This window comes from Bubalus bubalis, chromosome 7 (assembly GCF_019923935.1).
Source record: "Bubalus bubalis isolate 160015118507 breed Murrah chromosome 7, NDDB_SH_1, whole genome shotgun sequence".
NCBI classification, from domain to species: Eukaryota; Metazoa; Chordata; class Mammalia; order Artiodactyla; family Bovidae; genus Bubalus; species Bubalus bubalis.
This window is the reverse complement of record NC_059163.1, coordinates 2,022,737-2,042,924: the sequence shown is the minus strand read 5'-3', so window position 1 is coordinate 2,042,924 and position 20,188 is coordinate 2,022,737. Positions and strand designations below refer to the sequence as shown.

Genomic DNA, 20,188 nt, shown 5'->3' with positions numbered 1-20,188 from the left:
TATTTACCTTTATGAATAACATGATCATTTCATACCTCCTCAAGGTGAGCCTGGCATAGTGACACACACAGTTCTTTTCAATGAGACATCATCTGCCGACACTCCTGAAAAAGGTGAAAAGATCTCAACAAACCTGAGGCCAAAAAAAGAAAAGAGACTGATTTTACTTGAAATAAATCTAAGAAATGACTGGACTGACAACACTGCAGTTCCCAGGGCCAACATGTGACTGCGGGCTCCGTCCACTCATTTCAGAAGTTAATCTCCTAATACGGAGCCAGAGAAACTAACGGAGGAGTAAGCAGCCATGAACAGACAAGTGTCCAAGAAAGTACTTTCTGAGAAATACTCTACAAGCTCCTAAAGCGAATAAACAGTTTCCAACTTGGGTAGACAACCCTAAATCATAACCAACATGCAGCACTTAATATTCACATCTTTTGACACTTCCGATTCAACTTCTCTAAGCATTAACCACACTGACATAACGACTCCTTTAACACAGGAGGAAACACTTCCTGCTGACTGGGGGCAGACCTCGTAAGAGTTATAAAACCACAAGTTCATAGTTGCGGGAACAAACTTAATCAAAATCCCTTAAGCAATTATCAACGTGGTCCTAGGCTTTATGACAGAAAACAGTGGTTTTATGTTATTTAGCATTTATAGAACACTTACATGTGCCTCCTTACCTAAGCTCTACAGCACTGTAAGGCAGTCTGTTTGGTACAATATTGGTACAATACTCTCTACTGTACAATATTCTCTATTCATACATTATACCCAGATATAAAAGCAGATCAGAAAGAAAACAGGTTTAGCCTCAGTCAGATCTGATTTCCATAGAGGATGATCCACTTCTACGATCAGTGTTGAGTTCAGAGTGAGGGGCGCCAGATGACAATCAATGCCCCATCTTACTCTGAGGACTCCCCACGGCCTGAACGGCAAAGTAGGACCCAGCTTCTTCCTACCCGTCTTCAGTTCTACGCGGAGGGATTCAAGTGAGCACACAAAAATACTGAGGTCTTGATTTTCAACTTCTAATACAGCAAACACTTTACATAATAAAAGTTCACTACGTCTGAACCCAGAATCCCTAACTTCAGTAGCTAATTCTCTGCATCACTCACTATGACTTCAAGAATTTCCTGCACAGTGTTTCTGATGCAGTCTCCAAGGTGTGAAAAACCATGCACATTTTAATCAAGATCTTTCTTCTTGAAAGGCTGAGGATACAAATGGGAAGGAGGTGGCTTAAAAAGAGAACTCCCCAAGTCTGATATTCCAGTTTAATTTCTCTTACACAATGTTAAGCACTAATCACAAGATGAACTGATTGATGCTTCTCAGCAGCATCACAGGTCACCAGGACTTAGCCAACATGTGCACCCAGGACTGGAACTCTGAAGCCCTGGGAGACAGAACACAAAATACTTCTTCCAGATTGTATTAAATACACATCCTTAGGTGGGCACTTACTCTGTTGCCAGCACAAAGATGAAGTGGCTGACCCCACACCGAATCCCTAAGAGTAAAGGGGCTGAAGAACTATGGGTGGGCTCTGCTGCCAGCTCTCCCATCTCTCCAGGAGCAGTAGAGGGCTCACCTCCACAGAGAACTGTACTCCTAGGGTCAGCAAGCGGAAGGGCTGGCCCAACTGCTGCTTCTGCATGGCGACCAGCATGAATTCTTCCTAATGTGTTCGATCTCTCCCTAAGCCGGGCTAAAACCCACTCTACACAAGTCTGGACACCATCAAACCTCAAACCCAAGAAGAGATGCTATGGTAACAGTCCCCTGCTCTTGCCTGGGAAATCTCATGGACAGAGGAGCCTGGCAGGCTACAGTCCACCGGATCGCAGAAGAGTCGGACACGACTGAGCAACTGAACAACAACAATAGACACTTAAGGGAAGGGTCTCCCAGGGCGGTTCACAGGATTCTCTTCGGTGGCCCTTTGAAGGCCACAAAGGCACGGTTCTTTGCCGCTGGCTTTACTGGTTGGTCTGGCCTCCTCTCTTGGGGACAGATCACACTGCTCGCCCGATGCTGAAGCCACACTGCGTCCCGAGGTTCCGGAAGGAGGGCAGGACAGGGGATCAAGAGCACACTGACTGGAGCAGCGCGCGGGCTTCCTTCACGCGGGTCCTGAGGCGGCGCCGAAAGGCGACGGAGCAGCTTAGGCGTTAGGTGCCCGGGCTGACCACTCGCTGACCGCGCACTCCAGAGAGTGAGGCTGCGCGGGCCCGGGGGTCCCGATTCCACGGAAGATCCGGGGGCCGCGGCAGGGTCGGTGTTCCCGGCAGGGCTGGGGCTGCACGGGCTCAGGACCCGGGCGGGGTCGGGGCGCCGCTGTGCACCCACCTTGGCGCGCTCTCAGCAGCATGGTGTTGGCCAAGAAGTTCTCGAGCTCCATAGACGACCGCCGTCGTCGCCGCCGCCGCCGCCGCCGCCGTCGCCTGGCTCTCTCGGCGGGAGGAGGCGGGGGCGAGACGGGGGCCAACCGCGGGGCGGCCCCCGAGCATCGCTCGCCCGACTCTGCGTCGGGTCCCGCCCTGGGCCGCCGCTCCTGCACCTGCTGCTTCTGCCACGGCCCCGGCCACGGCCACGGCCACCACCCTTGCCGCCGCCTCTGGGTCCGCTTTCGACGCCGACGCCGCTTCGTACGCTGAGGGCGCCCGGCCGCCTCGCCTCCGGGGCCGGGGGCTGCGGCCGCGGAGCTGGAGGGCCGGTTCCCCGCGGTCACCGCCGCCGCGCCGTGGCCCAGGCTGCCGGCCCCATCGCCCTGAGAGCTGCTCACTGGCCGGGGCACTGCCCCCGGCGGCGACGGCTACTGCTGCCGCCGCCGCCGCCGCCGCCGCCGCCACCTACTCGCACAGCGGCCGGCCTCCCGCCAACGGCTCTCCAGACGAGGGAGCCACAGCGCCCTGAGGCGGGGGCGGCGCCTCGCGGGCCACAACCGCTCCCAGAAGGCCCCGCGCGGAGCGGAGGTGGCGGGGCGCGAGCGCGGCCTGCTGGGAGTTGTAGTCGCTCGGCCTGTGGGCGAGAAGGCTGTGCGGGGGCGTGGCAGTATTTTACCCAACGTTCCTACTTCTCGCCGGCTCAGTTATCGCGAGATGCGGGCGGCTGTCTCAGTCTGCGAAGCCGCACGTGTCTGCGGAGGGACCCCGAGCCGCGGCCGCCTTCTCTTCCTCGTCCGCGCCCTGAGGTGTGGCGTGTGTCGCCATGGGGAAGGCCAGGTCCGCCGCGCGCGGGAAGGCCTCTGCGGCCCCGGCGGGCGCGTTGGGGGGCCGGGCGAGGCCGAACCCCAACCCATTCGAGGTGAAAGTAAACCGGCAGAAGTTCCAGGTTCTGGGCAGGAAGACGCGCCACGACGTGGGCCTGCCCGGGGTGTCGCGCGCGCGGGCCCTCCAGAAGGTCAGCGGGCAGTCGGGCCTTCCGGGGAGGGGGCGTCCTCCGAGGGGTCCCCTGCCTGCCGGCCCGGACCAGCCGCGCGGCCCTGCTGTCCCGACCCCCTGCGGCAGCGCGCGGGCGACGGTGCTGGTTCCCCTTCTGTACATAGGATGTGCCAATGGTACCTACCTCCTGGGTGGGCGGCTGGAAGGGTGGGACGCGTCCCCTGAGAGAGCCCTCAGGACAGCCCGGCGCAGTTAGACGCCGTGTGTGCGTCACATGTCGCACCTTCTTGCCTCTGCTTCTGCGTGTGATGGGGCGACATCGCCCTGCAGAACCGCTGTCGCTCCTTGGAGCCCCAGCGCACAGGTCCAGCCTCCTCTGACATAGCTAATCACTTCTGTGCTGCCCTGGTCACCGTGGGGCCCGCTTAACCGCCTTCCTTGAGACTGAGCTCTGCTGGTTTAAGGATAAGGGATTACACAGGCTGCTCAGTAGATGCTTGGTGAAGGAATGCATCAACATAGGACTTCCCTGGTGGGCTCAGACGGTAAAATAATCCGCCTGCAGTGCGGGAGACCTGGGTGCGATGCCTGGGTCGGGAAGATCCTCAGGAGAAGGAAATGGCAACCCACTCCTGTACTCTTGCCTGGAAAATCCCATGGACCGAGGAGCCTGGTGGGCTACAGTCCATGGGGTCGCAAAGAGTCAGCACGACTGAGCAACTTCACTTTTGAAGCACATGACTTTGTCCTTTGCAAGGTAACTGAAATGCTAACCTTTTTGGAAAACCTCACAGCCATCCCTTTTCTTGTGCTTACGGTCCCAGACTATTCTGTACTTTCAGATTCCATTCTGCTGGCATTCTCTATGTAGCTTCTGAGACATGCTCATTGGGTGGTTTTAACTATTTATTGTCATCCTGAGGAGGAGACATTAGTAGATTAGTGAAAAAATTAAGGCGCGGAAAGGACAAGTAAATTTCCTACAGTCACACATTTGGTAAGGGCTAGGGTGTGCACTGGGTTTAAACACCTGGGAAAGCTTGGCACGCCACTGAGCGCTCTTGTTTAGGCTCTGTTCTGGCAGGTGAAGGAGTAAAGGTGGAGTAACCCCTGACCCTGTCTTCATGGGCTCATAAACTGTGCTGTCCCAATGTGCGATCCAACTGATCTTTGAATGGAATCAAACATCATCCTTACTTGAAGGAACTGGCAGTAGTGGAAGACAAGACAGTCTTACCGCTGACTCTGCCATGCCCCCACCACACACCTCAGGGCAGGCTGGGGCAGGGTGGGGGCAGCAGGAGCTCCAGAACAGACAGATGTGTCTTCCCCACTTAAGCCTCAGTGTCCTGTTTTCTCCTTAGGAGCCTGAGGTAGGAACTGCCACTCTCCTTTTCAGATGAGGCCGTAGGCGCCTCCCGGAGCCCGCACTGGGAGGCGTTGCTGCAGTGGGGTCCCACGTCCTCACTCTTGTCTCCACCTCCTGGGCGACACGTGCGTGTCCACGAATGACCCAGAGAGCACTGTGAGTTTTGGTGTGGGAGCTCAGCGGTAACGAATCTGTTTGCGGTGCAGCAGATGCGGGTTTGATCCAGGATCTTCCGTTCCCATGGAGGAGGAGATGGCAACCCACTCCAGTATTCTTGTCTTGAGAATCCCATAGAGGAGCCTGGCGGGCTGCACTCCGTGGGGCCTCAGAGAGTCAGATGTGAGTGAAGCAACAGCACACACACAGATTTTAGCAGCCAGTTCAGTTCAGTCGTTCAGTCGAGTCCAGCCCTTTGCGACTCCATGGATCACAGCGCCCCGGGCCTCCCTGTCGACCACATGTACAGATACCGGCAGGCATGTGAGCATAACCAGCCACGGACAGGCAGTGCTGCCGCAGTCTCTGCAATTGATGGTGGAGGCGGTGTGGACATAAAGAGCTGCTCAGCTCCTGGTTCCCTGGCTTCTCTTTCTCTCAGCTACAACCTCAACTCATCGGGCTGCTTCACCTGGCAGAGTGACCTCTGAGCACTCGATTGTTCTGCTGTTTTCTGGTTGCTGTTGTTTTGCTGTAACCTTGGGTGTTAGGCACAAGGTACCAGCACTCCCTAGCGAATCCCCTGGGTTCCTGATCTCCTCTTGACTCCATTGTCTGGCAGTTTCCCCTCAGTAATTGAAATCAGTTTTTGTAGCCAATAGATTGGCCTTTCTTGGACTGTTGGTTTCAGTGGCCTGAGGCGTCTTCCAGTTCATTAGACCCGGCAGTGCGTCCCATTGTGGAAGTGGCTCCATTCTGGGGACCCAGATTGCCAAGCCATCAGAGCTCAGGGTTGCCAGGACCAGTGAGAGACAGTTCTGTGGTCTGCTTTTCAGCGCACCCAGACTCTGCTGAAGGAGTACAAGGAAAGGGATAAGTCCAACGTGTTCCGAGATAAACGCTTTGGGGAGTACAACAGCAGCATCAGCCCGGAGGAGAAGATGATGAAGAGGTTTGCTCTGGAGCAGCAGGTAGGGGAGATGGGGGAGGGTCCCCTGCTGTCTCCTTGCCCAGAAGTCAGGAGGAGGAGGCCGTTCCCCCTCGTTCAGTTACGCTTCTGTGGATGACAGCGGGGCATCATGAATGGTGTGGCTCGCCTGGCTAGGCCCAAGGGGAAGCAGCCTTCTGCACACCCCAGCTGGGCAGAGAGATGCCTCAGCCAGAGTGCACAGCAGTGACGCATCCTGGAGGGGGTCCGGGTGTGGTGGCGAGGTCCTAGTGCCATTTCCCAGCGCCTTAGACGGGCCGGTTGATTTATTTACCTTCTGTAGGTTCTGTTTCTATCTGAATCATTACTCAAATGACCCAGAATCATCTTAAAGCTACATTGACACATTGCACAAAAATGAAAAAGTAATTTTTTTTAAACTTTAAATGAATATGGAAATTTTAGGAGATGGACTTTTTTTCTGTCCTGTTAGCGACAACATGAAAAAAAAAGCATCTACAACCTAAATGAAGATGAAGAATTAACTCATTACGGCCAGTCTTTGGCGGATATCGAAAAGCACAACGACATCGTGGATAGTGACAGCGACACTGAGGGCCGGGGAGCGCTGTCAGGTGAGGCCCGGGCCCCCGCGCCCTGCTCCCGGACGCTCGTCCTGCCGTTCCTGCCCAGGCAGTGAGAAAACGCAGCTGCAGACCTTTCCAAAGGTGTATGTGTCCATAAGATATACAGACTTCTGTAAGCTGAGAAGGCGCTTCCGTATCCTTTCTCTTGTTCGAACTTTACCCCAGCTCATTTTACCCATGAGCTCAGAGAATTGGGGAGATTGTCCATCAGTTGTAGGTAAAACCCACTGTGCTAATCCCTGGACAGCACTTCTGTGCAAACCCACTCTGCTTTGCTACCACTGAGTCATTGGTTCTGACCAAGTGTGTTCCAGGACAGTGTTTATCTAGTTCTCTTAGGCTTCGTTTACTCCAGAACCAATTGTGGCAGTTTTGTGGAGAAAGGAACATTGAGCTGCTTATTTATAGGTACTAATGAAGGAGATATACATTGAACTGAGTTAACATTGACATGCAGCTAAACTGAGTTAGGAGTCAGCTCAGGTCTGATCATCTTGGGCCCTTTTATAAGGTCGGGGTCGTGTCATTAGGATTTCACCCTTGTACGTTAAAATATCCTCTGTTCAGCATCTTCAGAAAAGCTGCTGCTTTCTGGTGTGTGGAAAGCCAACACATTAAACCCATGACTGCCTTTTGGTTTGTGGGTGATGCGGGGGCAGGAGGCCTGGGAATGAGGGTGGCCCGTGGATCATCCACAGCACCAGGAGGTGGGCACGACTGCTGAGGCTCTGTGGTTGAGAGAGAACGTAGTTCATCTCCAGAGCCCTTCGTTTTGCACTTTCTGTTGTTCAGAGCTCTTCATACTTCACTGTTAACGCACACTCACGTGCACTGTGGGTGAAGGGGCCCATACGTTTGATGGCATGACCTTTATCACATAGTCAGCAGCCCCCCGCCATGTTCCTGCGAGGAGCTGTGGTGTCAGGTGGCTGGGGAAAGCGAGCGTCCAGCTCCAGGTGTTGGTCCTGGGGACTCAGCTGTTCCTTTGAGGCTTCCTGTCCTCCTCTGGTTTTTATAGCAAGCTCATCAAAATCTAAGTAACTTGTACGAGAAAAGCCTGTTAACTTCTAAAAATATATTTACTGTACCTTTAACAATGAACCATTAGGAAACATTCTGTTTTGTTCAGCTACGTAATACGTGTTCTCCTTGTTTAGAATTCCATCTTAAAAGTCAACTCGAATTTTCTAATTAAATCCTGTACTAAGTGCGCCAACAGATTTTATTTTTCCTTTGAGAATCCTTTCTGGGATCTTTCATGTCCTAGCACCTTGTTAGTGAATGTTTATAAATTTTTATTTTCAGAAAACATTGTGAACAATCTTGAGTTAGTAGAACACTACGTGACAGTGGCTTCTAATGTGCAGAGCATCCTGGGAAGCAGAGGAACCAGTCAGTCGCTGACCCCTTATAATTGCAGAGCATCCTGGGAAGCAGAGGAACCAGTCAGTCACTGACCCCTTATAATTGCAGAGCATCCTGGGAAGCAGAGGAACCAATCAGTCACTGACCCCTTATAATTGCAGAGCATCCTGGGAAGCAGAGGAACCAGTCAGTCGCTGACCCCTTATAATGTGCAGAGCATCCTGGGAAGCAGAGGAACCAATCAGTCACTGACCCCTTATAATGTGCAGAGCATCCTGGGAAGCAGAGGAACCAGTCAGTCGCTGACCTCCTTATAATGTGCAGAGCATCCTGGGAAGCAGAGGAACCAGTCAGTCGCTGATCCCCTTATAATGTGCAGAGCATCCTGGGAAGCAGAGGAACCAGTCAGTCGCTGACCTCCTTATAATGTGCAGAGCATCCTGGGAAGCAGAGGAACCAGTCAGTCGCTGACCTCCTTATAATGTGCAGAGCATCCTGGGAAGCAGAGGAACCAGTCAGTCGCTGACCCCTTATAATGTGCAGAGCATCCTGGGAAGCAGAGGAACCAGTCAGTCGCTGATCCCTTTATAATGTGCAGAGCATTCTGGGAAGCAGAGGAACCAGTCACTGACCCATTCTTGTGCCTCTGAGCTTCCTCAGAGGGGCTCGTCTGGTTTAAGCGCCCACTGTACCTATGATCTCAGTGACCACCCAGTGAGAATTTCCTCTTGAACGTGGAATGGGTTTTCAGGACCGATCTCGGAGAAACACTGGCAGAGCGGCTGCAAAACCCGCTTCTGGGTGGGCCTGGGCTTCACGGGGTTCTCTGCTCCGTTTGCAGCCGAGCTGACCGCGACGCACTTCGGAGGCGGAGGCGGGCCAGTCTCCGGGAAGGCCGCCCAGCAGCCTGGCGGGGGCGAGGAGCCACCCAAGTCCCGCAGGGAGCTGATTGAGGAGCTCATCGCCAGGTCCAAGCAGGAGAAGGTGAGCGGCTGCCTTCGTGCCAGGGCAGCTCCTCCCTGGGACTCGCCACTGGGACGCCCCCAGCCTTTTCTCGCTGGGCGGTTTTAGGTTGTATTAAAACTTTCTGTGAATATAATGAAAGTGGTCACTTGACTAGGAGCACAGGATGCGTGTTAACGCCATCGGGCAGGTACCCTGATGGTTTCTTGTGTTTGGGAGTTTGATTTGGGGGATGGGTGTTTTGAGTTGGTTTTGGCGCGTATCAGGAGTTGAGGAACAGCCTCACAGCAGGGACTTGGTTCTGCCTGGTGGGCTCCTGAGAGGCTCCTTTCTCATGGTCTGTTTGAGTCGGCAAGGTGGGTGTTGGCTGAGTGCTTGTCCAGTGGGGCCTGGACACCAACAGTAATGGGGTGTGTTCCATCTGTGCTTTTTCCCCAGAGGGAGAGACAGGCTCAACGGGAAGATGCCCTTGAACTCACAGAGAAGCTAGACCAAGACTGGAAAGAAATCCAGGCTCTCCTGGCCCGCAAGACGCCCAAGTCTGAGAGTGGAGGTGGAAAGGAGAAGCCCAAGGTGGGGCGGACACGTCTCACTCGGCCTGGCCTTGAGCCATGCACTTCTTCCAATAAGGGGGAGCCGGGCATCTGCTCTCCTTTTAGGTCCTTTAGGACCTGAGTGTTTTGTTGAACTTTGATATTGAGGTTGCTGATGTGTGTTCCGTTGGGGTGGAAGTAGAGTGGAAGTTATTTCAATATTTACTCCAGAAAAATGACACTAAAGAAAATGGTGGTTTCTTGGTATCAGGAAGACTTGGGGTGGGGGAAGACCTTCAGGGGGTATCCGAATTTTAGTCTAAGTGTTGAAACAGCTGCCGTCTTCTGAGGCACTGGTTTCTAAGGAATGGTAGTCTCTCACCAGCCTCCCCTGTGGCCGTCTGCACATCTGTGCGTCGACCTCCCTGTTCTTTCCTCAAGACCCCGTTTGGGGGCTTAATGCCTGAATGCGTAAGGGTTAGTTTTCTTAAAGCAGGTGTATTTGGAGAAGAATTTTTGTATATGGCCCGGAAGTGTCTGCCAAGCCTGACCAGGACCAGTCTGTCACACAAGCAGAAAAGACTCAGGACACAGTTTGGCCTCTTCTATAACAGCGTCCAGCCACGACCGACACGTGTGGGGAGCTAATTATGCAAGTCTTTTATATTTAAAAAAAAATTCTTCTGTCTGCCCTAGCCTGATGCATATGACATGATGGTTCGTGAGCTCGGCTTTGAAATGAAAGCGCAGCCCTCTAACAGGATGAAAACGGAGGAGGAGCTGGCCAGGGAGGAGCAGGAGAGCCTCAGACGCTTGGAGGTACTGGCGGGGCTGGGGGCACTTCCCTGGGAAGCCTTTTATCAGTGGGCTCTTTATAGCCTACGGATAAGTTTCTGTTTGTTTACTGTGGTGATGAGGGTGATGGTTTAGTCCATAAGTCCGACTGTTGTGACCCCATGGGCTGACCCTACGGACTGCAGCCCTCCAAGCGCTTCTGTCCATGGGATTCTCCAGGCAAGAATACTGGAGTGGGTTGCCACGCCCTCCTCCAAGGATCTTCTGACCGAGGGATGGAACCCGGGTCTCCTGCACTGCAGGCAGATTCTTTACCAACTTAGCTATGAGGGAAGCCCTGAAATACTGTTTTACTATATTTTTGACTATAAGCAAAAAAAAAAAAAGCAGATAATACCCAGTATAACAAAAATGACATTTTTTCCTAATTCATTTACCTCAAAACAGCTGCTGGCGATACAGTGCACTCCTGTCTCACGTTTTTCTCTTAAAAGTTTTTTAAATTTTCTGTATGTTACAAACAAACACGAAATAGAGGCTTGCTCCCGCGCTTCTGGCCGTTCCTGCTCCCGCCGGGGGCCGCCTGCGGCGTCCGCTGCCTGTGCTCAGGTGGAGACGATGCCGGGCCACTTATTTCGGGCCTCAGCATAGGGTGTTGGGTTCCTCTCCTGGGGTCTGGCAGCGAGTGAAATTCAGTCCGGTTGGCGGGCGTCACTTGGCCAGAGAAACCTCAGTCTAACAGGGTTTTTCCTTCCTTGTGCCAGAAGTATTTCTGCTGCGATACTTATTTTTATTTTTATTAAATAAGTGTTCCATATGATGCATTCTGAGGGCCTGCCTGTTTGGCTAAAGACAGAAAGCAGAGGGCAGGCCTGACGCAGCTGCGAGGCTGGGGGCGCCGGGCGGCCTGCGTCCCTGCCCGGCGCCTGCTCAGCAGCAACCCTCCTCTTCCTCCTCAGGCCGAGAGGCTCCGGAGGATGCTTGGGAGAGACGAGGATGCGCACAGCAAGAGACCGAAGCACCTGTCGGCCGACGACCTAAACGATGGCTTCATGCTGGACACAGATGACCGGCGCTTGCTTTCTTACAAAGTGAGGTGTTTGCCTTCTTTCCTGGTTTTCATTTAAAGTGGCAGATTTTCTGGTTTCTCACCTAATAGCTTTACCACAGACGGGAACTGTCTTTCTAGAAACAGCTAGCTTCTCTGCCCAGAGTCCTGGTGGCAGGGACCACAGAGTGCAGGTCCCAGGCCTTGAGCCCACGGACGCGCAGCGGCCTTGAAAGGGTGGGAGAGGCCCGGTGCCCCCAGGCCTCTGGCCCTCGGGCACAGCCACAGCCATGCTGGCCGCTGTACCAGAGGACTGATGTGTCTGGTGTCTGCGCTCTGTTGCAGGATGGGAAGATAAACATCGAGGAGGAGCCGAGTGGGGACGCCAGTGGTGGGGAGAGCGGAGAGGAAGAAGAGGAGGAGGGCGAAGGCTGGAGCGAGGTGGGCCCGGAGGACAGTGACAGCCCGGACGGCCACTCGGACCTGGAGTCTGACGCCGACAGCGAGGACACGCGCGGCCCCGACGGCCCCGTGGGCCGGGAGTCTGACGCCCACAGCACGGATGCGTGCGCGCAGCCCCAGGGGGATCAGCGTCCAAGCCCTGGAGAGCGGCTGCCAAGGGACGACCAGGCGGCAGCCAGGGCCCAGCTGCCCTACACCTTCGCAGGTCAGCAGACCCCTGGCATCGAGGTTTCCAAGTAGCGGGGGGACCTGGCGAGGCTGCCCGGCTGGGCTCTTAGCAGGGGGGCGGGGCCAACCCGGCCACACGCCCACCCTGCCCGTCTGTGCCGGCCTGGCTGGCAGACAGAGTCGGTCATCCTTCTCCGCAGCGTCCCCTGGGCCTGACCCCAGGGCTCCGGGCGGCCTCTTGGCCGTTGTGTGACTCCGCAGTGCTGAGGGCTGCCAGGGGGATCTGTTGGAACTCGTGATACGCACACAAGACGAGGGTTTCTATGATAGGGGTGGACCTGTCTCCGTGGGGGAAGCAAACGGAGTCCTGTTGCTTAGTTTGTGTTCAGTATTCATGCTTGTGTTACCAGAAATGTGAGTAGTTCTCATTTTACAAGTTAAGTGTGGAGCGTGTTTTGTACTTTTTGTTTGTTATTTTGATAGTTCCCGAATCCTGCGAGGAACTGAAGTCTTTACTGTCCGGAAAATCGACGGAAGACCAGCTTTTGGTTGTGGAGAGAATTCAGAAATGCAACCACCCAAGCCTCGCAGTGGGGAACAAAGCAAAGCTGGAAGTACGCTGGCTGTCCCCCTGCGGCGCCGGGAGCGGGCAGAAGCCTGGCAGCCGCGGCACCGACGGCCACCGAGCGCTCGCCGTGTTCACGGCCAGCTGCTTTCCGTGGGGGCGGGCCAGCGAGCGGGGCCTGGATGGGTGTTGGCTCCGGGTCCGTGGCAGGGCCAGGGGTGTGAGGGGAGCCCCGGCACTGCCCACCATGAGTCCACCCCGCACGAGGGTCCGGGGAGTGGGTGCTGGGCGTGCACCTATCCTCTCCCAGTAACGCCGCGCCCTGACCACGGCGGGGCTGGTCACGTTCTCCATCCAGTAGTCTGGTGTGGCCTCCGGCCGAGGGAGCCACACCCGGGCCCTGCGCTCCCCGCCCTGCAGCCCGCCTCCCATCGCGCACCCATCCCTGCAGCCCTTGACACCCCGGCCATTCGGGGGCGCGGGGGCGGGTGTCCTGGGTGGGCCTCTCTGGGCTCGCCCTGGGCGCTGACCTACCCTGTTCCTGCAGAAACTGTTCGGCTTCCTTCTGGAATACATTGGAGACCTGGCTGTAAGCGACCCGCCAGACCTCGGCGTCATCGACAGGCTGGTCATGTGAGTGAAAATTGGGGGTTATCTGGAACCAGGGGCCAAGTTGAACGAATTCTGTGCCATTTAGTGACGTTGTACAGTGGCTTCGGCATCGGGGAGGCCGCCTTGGCCCTGCACCCGCAGCGAGCTCCGGCCCTCAGTCCTGTCCGCGTGCTCCCCACCGCCCTGGAGGGGGTGTTTTAAATGCCGAACAAATGGGCCTGTGACAGCTTCACCCCTTCAGGCTTGTTCCGAGTATTTGCTGGCTCATCTGTTTCATTCGCTGTCTGCTCCTGCCCCGGGGGAGCTCTGGGCTGGGTCTACACCCTGTGCAAAAGGGCCCCTGCGGGCAGAGCCACTGGCTCCGGGGCCCTGTTGGCTATAAGAGGATGCAGTGGCCAGGGTGCTGAGTCGGGGGGCGGGGGGTGATGAGAGCAGACACCCCAGGCCAGCCTGGGCTGCACACCCTCCTCTGTGCCAGCCTCTGCCCCCAGGAGAGCTGGTGAGGCATCCATGGGTTCAGCACACACGGGACCTGCTCCCCGGGCTGCGACGTGTAGACAGGGCTCATTCTGCCACCACTGCTGGAAAGTTACAACCAGGATTCTAGGAAAAGGTGAAAATGAGTCCAGATTATCACAGACACTATTGGAAAAGTTCCTGGGTCACCAGCACGGCCTGTCAGGCATAAGAGTCAGGGCTTCTGGCTCCAACTTGGTAGGCAGCTGATGCCACAGCAGAATGGTGAATGTGGGGTTTCTTATCTTTGTTCCCTGCAGACATTCTCCCTGACCTGTCTTTCTGATTAACAGGCCATTGTATAACCTTTGCCAGATGTTTCCTGAGTCTGCAAGTGACGCTGTGAAATTTGTCCTCCGAGACGCCATGCATGAGATGGAAGGGACCGTTGAGACCACAGGCCGGGCAGCCTTCCCAGGCCTGGACGTGGTGAGCGGGGGCTTGCGGACATCGGCCGTCCTGCGCGGTGTCCTGGCATGGGGGGGTGAGGGCTTCTACGGGGTGTCTGCCCAGTGCCTCCAGGGCCATCCGGGGATCGCACGGGACAAGGCCCGGGAGGAGTGCTGACCGTTAACAGCGAGCTGCCGTGTGCTTGGGACAGAGTTCCTGGTTTGCTTTCTCTGTGAACAGAGCCGTTCACACCGGGGGCGTGTTTTCCTGAGGACGAACCTCTGGGCAGGTTGCTCCTGCCGGCGACCTTTGATGGCTCTGAGGTTTCTGAGGTTTCACACACTCCAGGACTGTTGTCCTCTCCACTCACTGGAGGGATCCTGCTCAGTTATCTCATTCTTTGCTCTCTGTGTTGAAAATGAGCTAACGGTGCTGGCAGGAACCTGCGAGTCCAGGCTTCATGTTGGTGGTTAACAGGCTCCTCAAGCAGGGGCCTGAGCCAGGGTCCGTGGCTTCAGTCCTCCTGGGAGCCGCGGCCCCTTCCCTGTGGAGCCGTGTCTGAGCGGACCCAGCTGGCCTCCCTGCAGCGACTCTCCGCGGGGCAGGCCGGCATCAGCCGGCCGCCTGGGCCTCACCCCGGTCCCCGTGTGGGCTCGCAGGCGGGAGCAGTGGCTGCAGTGGTCCGTGGCCCGTGGGCTGGCCTGAGGGTTTAGGAGTTGATGTCACCGAACCAAACAGGTCCACGCTTGTCCTATGCTCACAGAGCCAGTGAGCGGACGTGGGTCCTGGGGAAGGATAGCACAGCCTTACTGCAGGCGCCGGACAGGGACGGGCCGCTCGTGCTCAAGAGACCCAGACTCCCGAAGGGTTTCTGGGGAGGGGTTTAAAGGCAACTTTGAGGTGAAGGTCGTGGCTGTGTGACCAGCTCGTGGCCTTTCTGCCGATTGATTGGTGGTGAGTCTGAGGTGTCAGCCTCTGCTTCCCGCCTTTCTGGGGCCTAGTGTCCTGGCAGCGTGGGTCACTGTCCCCAGTGGGTGTGGTCTGCTTCTGTGATCAGCACAGAGGTGCACGGCAGGCTGTCCTGTGCGTCCCTCCTCTAATCTGGGTGGTGGCCTGCCTCTCCAGCTCATTTACTTGAAAATTGCTGGGATGTTGTTCCCAACCTCTGACTTTTGGCACCCGGTCATCACGCCTGCGCTGCTGTGCTTGAGCCAGCTGCTCACCAAGGTACGTCAGACCATCCCCATCAGAGCCGCCCCCCCTTGGAGTGTGCAAGGGCCGTGACTGAACAAAACCCCCCTGAAAGGGCCTGTGAACACAGCAGGCCGGCCGTGCCCTCCCAGGGCCCCTGGACAGGGTGACGGCGCGGCATCCCATCAGACCCCTGCTGGCTTTAAGAGTCCAAACTGTTCCTTCTCCTCGATGGGCATGTGGTCGGTGCCCGCTTACTGTGGGGGTTATAACTGGTTCCCTACAACCGGTGGACCTCGTGGTCACAGAGCCCCGTCTCCGGGGCCCCTTGTCCGCCTCTGCTCCACCCCGGAGGCCACAGTCCCGGGGAAGCCGGGTGCCTGCCAGCGGGCGTTCCAGAACATTCCTGACCAGCCCTGCGCTCCTCGCCAGTGCCCTGTGCAGTCACTGCAGGACGTGGTCAAGGGGCTCTTCGTGTGCTGCGTGTCCCTGGACTACGTGGCTCTGTCCCAGAGGTTCATTCCTGAGCTCATCAATTTTCTCGCTGGGATTCTTCACATGGCAACTCCAAACAAGCAGAGCCAAGGTGAGTAGGTTCCAGGAAGCTTTTTCAAGTATATTGTGCTTCAGAAATTTAAAGGCTTCAGAAGTAATTTGTAGTCAAAAAAGTAGAAAGCTCAGAGCGTGGGAAAGTTAGAAGACAAAAGCACTGTCGTCCAGAGCAGCCTTTCCACGCGTGTGGACGCGTGCACACAGCCTCACTGTGGAGTCAGGATCACACTGGGTGTGCTGTGCACAGTAGCCACTCTCCACATGGCACAAGTGAGCCGAGTGCAGGTGAAGGACCCCCAGGTGGCAGACTCGGCGCCAGAAACGCCGGAGCGTGGTGTTCTGGGTCGGTCGTGAGTGGAAGCAGTATTGGGGATGGGGATGGAATAATGGTTACGGTTTATCGTGTCTTTCTCTTGTTTTCATGTGGTTAGACTCCATCCTGCCCCCGTCCGGCCAGCTCTCCTGAGGGGCCCCTCACCCTCCTCTGCTTTTCCTTGGTCTGTTGATTCTTTCTGATGCTCAGTCCAGTGTGCCCACGAGAGCAGGGACTACTGCGCTTGGACTTGGCCCAGGTGCCCCTGCCAGAGCTGTCCCTCATCTCTGGTGGTAAACACAGTGCATGCTTGTCCAGTGAACTTCCGCAGGCTTCACCCTGCAGAGCCTGCCTGCAGCCCGTGATCTCAGGCCGTCTCTCCCTGTCCCACCCGGAACCCAGGTTACACTCTGGTGCACCCTTTCAGAGCACTTGGGAAGAACTCGGAGTTGCTTTTGGTTTCTGATGAGGAGGACATGGCCACGTGGCAGAGGAGAAGCCTCCCCCTCCAGTGGGCAGGCGGCCTGAAAGCCCAGACTGAAACGGAGGCCAACCACACCAGGTACATGGGGGCCCGGGGCTGTGCGCTATGGCACCAGCCTGGACTTCAGAGGCCAGGCCAGGAGCCGGACAGCACCCAGCACCGTGAAGATGCCCTGCGTTACCGCTGCTCACTGGGTTTATCTGTGGGAAATCCTCAGGGTTCCACAGAAAGCTATTAGGTCTAACGAATGAGTTCAGCAAAGTGAGGTTTATTTAAGATGAGGGCTTCGGCCGTCATAGTGAGTGAGTCAGTTTTCCTGGGTCTCTCCCATGTATGTGGGTTGTTCAACTTGATACCAAGGTGGAGCCGCTCTTCCCAGTTGTCACTGCGTGTCCCGAAGCCTTCCTGCTGGGGAACACAGGATGTTGTCTTCAGCTCCTGCCGTCCCCTGCGGCCGCTGCTCAGGGCACATGTCTGACCGGGAGGCCCTTGGCCCGCGTGGGGGAGGCCTCCACCTCCGGGGAGCTGCCGGCTCTGGGTGATGGGGCCACTCTCGTCCTGCAGGCTGTCCTGCCTGGCCGTGTGTCTGGCTCTGGTGAGGCGCTGTGTGCTCGCCTATGGCGCCCTGCCCTCCTTCCACGACATCGCGCGGCCCCTCCGAGCCCTCCTGACGGAGCACCTGGCCACCCGCTGCTGCCCGCCTGCGCTCCAGGTGAGGCCGGGTCTGGGTGCGGGCGGGTGGGCTGGTGTTTCCGCTCAGAGGCTCCAGGGGGCTGCCCCTCGCCACATGCTCCCAACAGCCAGAGCCCCCGGCCAGCGGGGTTCTGCGCCTGCCGCTGTGCGAAAGCAGCTGGGAGAGGTGCCCTCCTGGCCCAGGAGCACCCTGCGTGTGAGTGGGGTTGGTCCCCGTTGTGTGCTCCTCACGGGCCACCCCGCTGTCAGGCTCCTCCGGGGACAGGGTTCAGTTCTGTTGCTCTATGGGTCTCAGTGGGCCTGAGGTCCCACCAGGCCACGCACTGAGGCCGCCGTGGCCCACAGCCCCGAGGGGCTCAGGGAAGGGGCGGCGGGAGGGCCGAGCGCCGGTCCATGGGTGGGCCGCCTGAGTGAGCTTCTTGGCGTCGCAGGAGCTGAGTCGGAGCGTTCTGACGGAGATGGAAAACCAGCCGAGGCACTATCGGCCGCTGGTCTGCGAGAAGAGCAAGCCGGTGCCGCTGAAACTGTTTACCCCCCGGCTCGTCAAAGTGTGAGTGCCGAGGGCCCAGCACCCCAGCCCAGGGAGGCCGGGGGTTTCGGGGGGCCCGGGCGCCGGGACGGCCTCCTGCATCGGGCTCTGCACCCTCAGCCTGGAGTTCGGCAGGAAGCAGGGAAGCACCAGGGAGGAGCAGGAGCGGCGGAGGCTGATCCACAAGCACAAGCGGGAGTTCAAAGGCGCCGTCAGGGAGATCCGCAAGGACAACCAGTTCCTGGCCCGCATGCGGCTCTCGGAGATCATGGAGCGGTGAGCGGGGCGGGCGGGGCGGGCGCTCTGCTGGGGGGAGGCCGGGCCCTCCCGCAACCCCGATGCCAGCACCCCATGGCCAGGCCAGGGCGGAGGGCAGCCTGGGGGTATGTCCCGCTCACTTGTCCTCCACATGTCCTGGACTGAGTCACCGGCCCCACGTGGATCTCACTTGCTGGTTCAGGTGTTAAAAAGGGCAAGATGTTCCCCAAAAAGTAATCAAAAGATGGGCTGTTGTTTTTTTAAGGGATGCGGAAAGAAAACGAAAAGTGAAGCAACTTTTTAACAGCCTGGCCACACAGGAGGGTGAATGGAAAGCTCTGAAGAGGAAGAAGTTCAAAAAATAAATTATGTGTTATAAAAAGACAAGGAGATACTGTATACTGAACACCAAGGGGCTCCTGTCTGAAACGCCAGAGTTTTCTCCTGTACTTCGTTCCTGTTAAAAAGCCTCTCCTGACGAATTGCACTTTTGGAAGTGGGACCAGGCCTCCACGGGAGCAACGTGCCGATAGACTGCATGACGCCTGGGCGTGGTTTCCAGACAGTCCTGAGCTCCATCACGAGGCTCGGGGCGGCGGGGTCCTGGCCAGCATCTCTGCTCAATCAGGCACACGTGCCTCTGTGTGTGATTTGCAGTGGTATTTATAACGTTACATGATTTTCAGTTATTAATGAAACAAGTGTGCACACAGTTTGGAAGTCAAGAAGGAAAAGTCACCTGTTTCCCTGGCACCAGCAGCTGTGACTGGTGGCACCCTAATCCAGCCTCGGGCGGCTGACCGCTGGGGAAGGCGGAAGGGGTTGGGCTGCGTGGACCCAGGCGGCTCTGTAAGGACACAGGAGCTGCCTGCCCACCCTTGTGGCCCTGGGGCTGCAGCCTTGCACAGATGCTGCCTCCCTGCCCGCCCCAGTCCCCCAGGGTCCTGGCTCCCCACATGGCCCCAGGGCACGTGGCCGAGGCCTTGGAGCTATAGATGGCCCTAGAACTCACATCAGGGAGTCCGTCCCTGAGGTCACGAGCCACAGACGTGACCACGAGAGATCTGAGGATCGATCGGCCAGACTGGGTGTGTGCAAGATGAGAAAGAGGGTGACCAATTCAGACCTCCCCAGCGGAGGCTGGTGGGAGTCAAGAGGGATTTGGGGAGCCGTAGGCAGTGTTGGGGCCAGAGCGCCCCCTGGGAGCGGGCGGAGGGGACTGGGGACGGCCTCAGCAGATAAGCCTGCGTCCTCTCCGCCGTCCCCCCAGGATTGTTCCCGTAGGTGTCCGCCAGGTGGGCGACTCCACAGAGCTCAGGCCCTGGTGGGTGTCGGGGCCACGAATGGGGCTGGCTTCTCGCTGTGTAGCCGGCCTGCTGTACAGCCCCAAGGTTCCACCTCGTGTAAACCTGCGCTGCCGCCGCTGCCATTGCCCCCGGCGCTGGGCGCCCAGGTACTGCTACCGAGTTCTGTGGGGAGGGGAAACGGCCCCAGCTCCAGGCTCCGTGTCACCCTGCATCCCCACCTCGGCCCGGCCCGGGCTTCTGCACCCCGTTGCAGGCCTTGTCCTGGAAAAGGTTAGTACCAGGCGGAATGCCCGCCTCAGCCCTGCCTCCTCCGGGCCGAGGGGGGCCTATAGAGGGTCTGGGAAGAAGCTGGTGGTGACGGCAGCTGTGACCGCCCGGCCAGGCGCCAGAGAGGGCCGCGCTGAGAGCCAAACGCTCGGCCGCTCCCCCAGCCACCTCAGCTCCGCCGCCACGCCTGAGCCGCGCCTGCTTCTCGGGGAGAGCGGACTGGTGCTCAAGGGGAAAGGGACTGCTGTGAGGCTTATTTGAAGTTCGTGTCGTCTAGAGGGGAGTGCATTAGTGTTGAGCGGACAGGAGGGGGTGGCCTGTTCTGGTCGGCTCGACCACAGACGCCTGCATTTCAAGAGTCGGAGGGGAAGCGGGAGGTGCAGGCAGGCCCTCCGGCTGTCAGGGGAGCCCAAGCCAGGCCCGCAGGCGCCATGTGGGCAACTGCCCCTCCCCGGTGACCCCGGGCAGGCGGGGCGCCGGGCAGTCCTGCCTCCACGCCCCACCATCCCCGCCGCGGCCCGTGCCGACTCCGTGTATCCGCAGCTGTATTTCGGCCGCAGGCCTCTGGCCGGGGCGGACGGCGCGAGGAGGGTCCGGTCAGGATGGACCCCGCCCTCCGGACGGGTCACCCAAAGCCCTGGGGTCCTCAGCGGGCGGGTCGTCCCTCGGGCGCAGA

At 57.5% G+C, this 20,188-nt stretch overlaps 2 protein-coding genes across 21 annotated transcripts in view; one reads left to right on the top strand and one right to left on the bottom strand.

The window, feature by feature from the left end:
• GRK4 (G protein-coupled receptor kinase 4) overlaps positions 1–2,981 on the bottom strand; it is a 55,887-nt gene extending 52,906 nt beyond the window's left edge. For 8 of the 20 annotated variants that reach the window (XM_025289616.3, XM_045166252.1, XM_045166257.1 and 5 more), the window contains exon 1: positions 2,368–2,981. In XM_025289616.3, coding sequence (XP_025145401.1) covers positions 2,368–2,419 — 52 coding nt within the window. In that variant the 5' untranslated portion in view covers positions 2,420–2,981. Of the gene's footprint in view, positions 1–7 lie in introns of all 20 variants that reach the window. The other 12 variants (XM_045166245.1, XM_045166250.1, XM_045166251.1 and 9 more) reach the window with 6 other exon arrangements.
• A 119-nt stretch (positions 2,982–3,100) lies between these two features.
• Positions 3,101–18,650, top strand: NOP14 (NOP14 nucleolar protein). Its single transcript, XM_006074627.4, has 18 exons — positions 3,101–3,420; positions 5,763–5,897; positions 6,348–6,489; positions 8,708–8,850; positions 9,268–9,402; positions 10,059–10,181; positions 11,117–11,248; positions 11,551–11,872; positions 12,319–12,449; positions 12,948–13,033; positions 13,822–13,957; positions 15,044–15,145; positions 15,542–15,695; positions 16,377–16,536; positions 17,023–17,170; positions 17,583–17,701; positions 17,801–17,956; positions 18,204–18,650. Exons 1-18 carry the CDS (start codon positions 3,229–3,231, stop codon positions 18,301–18,303), a joined length of 2,616 nt encoding a protein of 871 aa, XP_006074689.3. The 5' UTR covers positions 3,101–3,228; the 3' UTR covers positions 18,304–18,650.
• The last annotated feature ends 1,538 nt before the right edge of the window (positions 18,651–20,188 follow it).

Bases quoted from the DNA above. Each gene is read 5' to 3' on its own strand.
- NOP14 (XM_006074627.4), top strand. From the start codon at position 3,229: ATGGGGAAGGCCAGGTCCGCCGCGCGCGGGAAGGCCTCTGCGGCCCCG. The intron at 6,490-8,707 runs GTGAGGCCCGGG...CTCCGTTTGCAG, and splicing joins GGGCCGGGGAGCGCTGTCAG to CCGAGCTGACCGCGACGCAC. The intron at 15,146-15,541 runs GTACGTCAGACC...GCTCCTCGCCAG, and splicing joins TGAGCCAGCTGCTCACCAAG to TGCCCTGTGCAGTCACTGCA.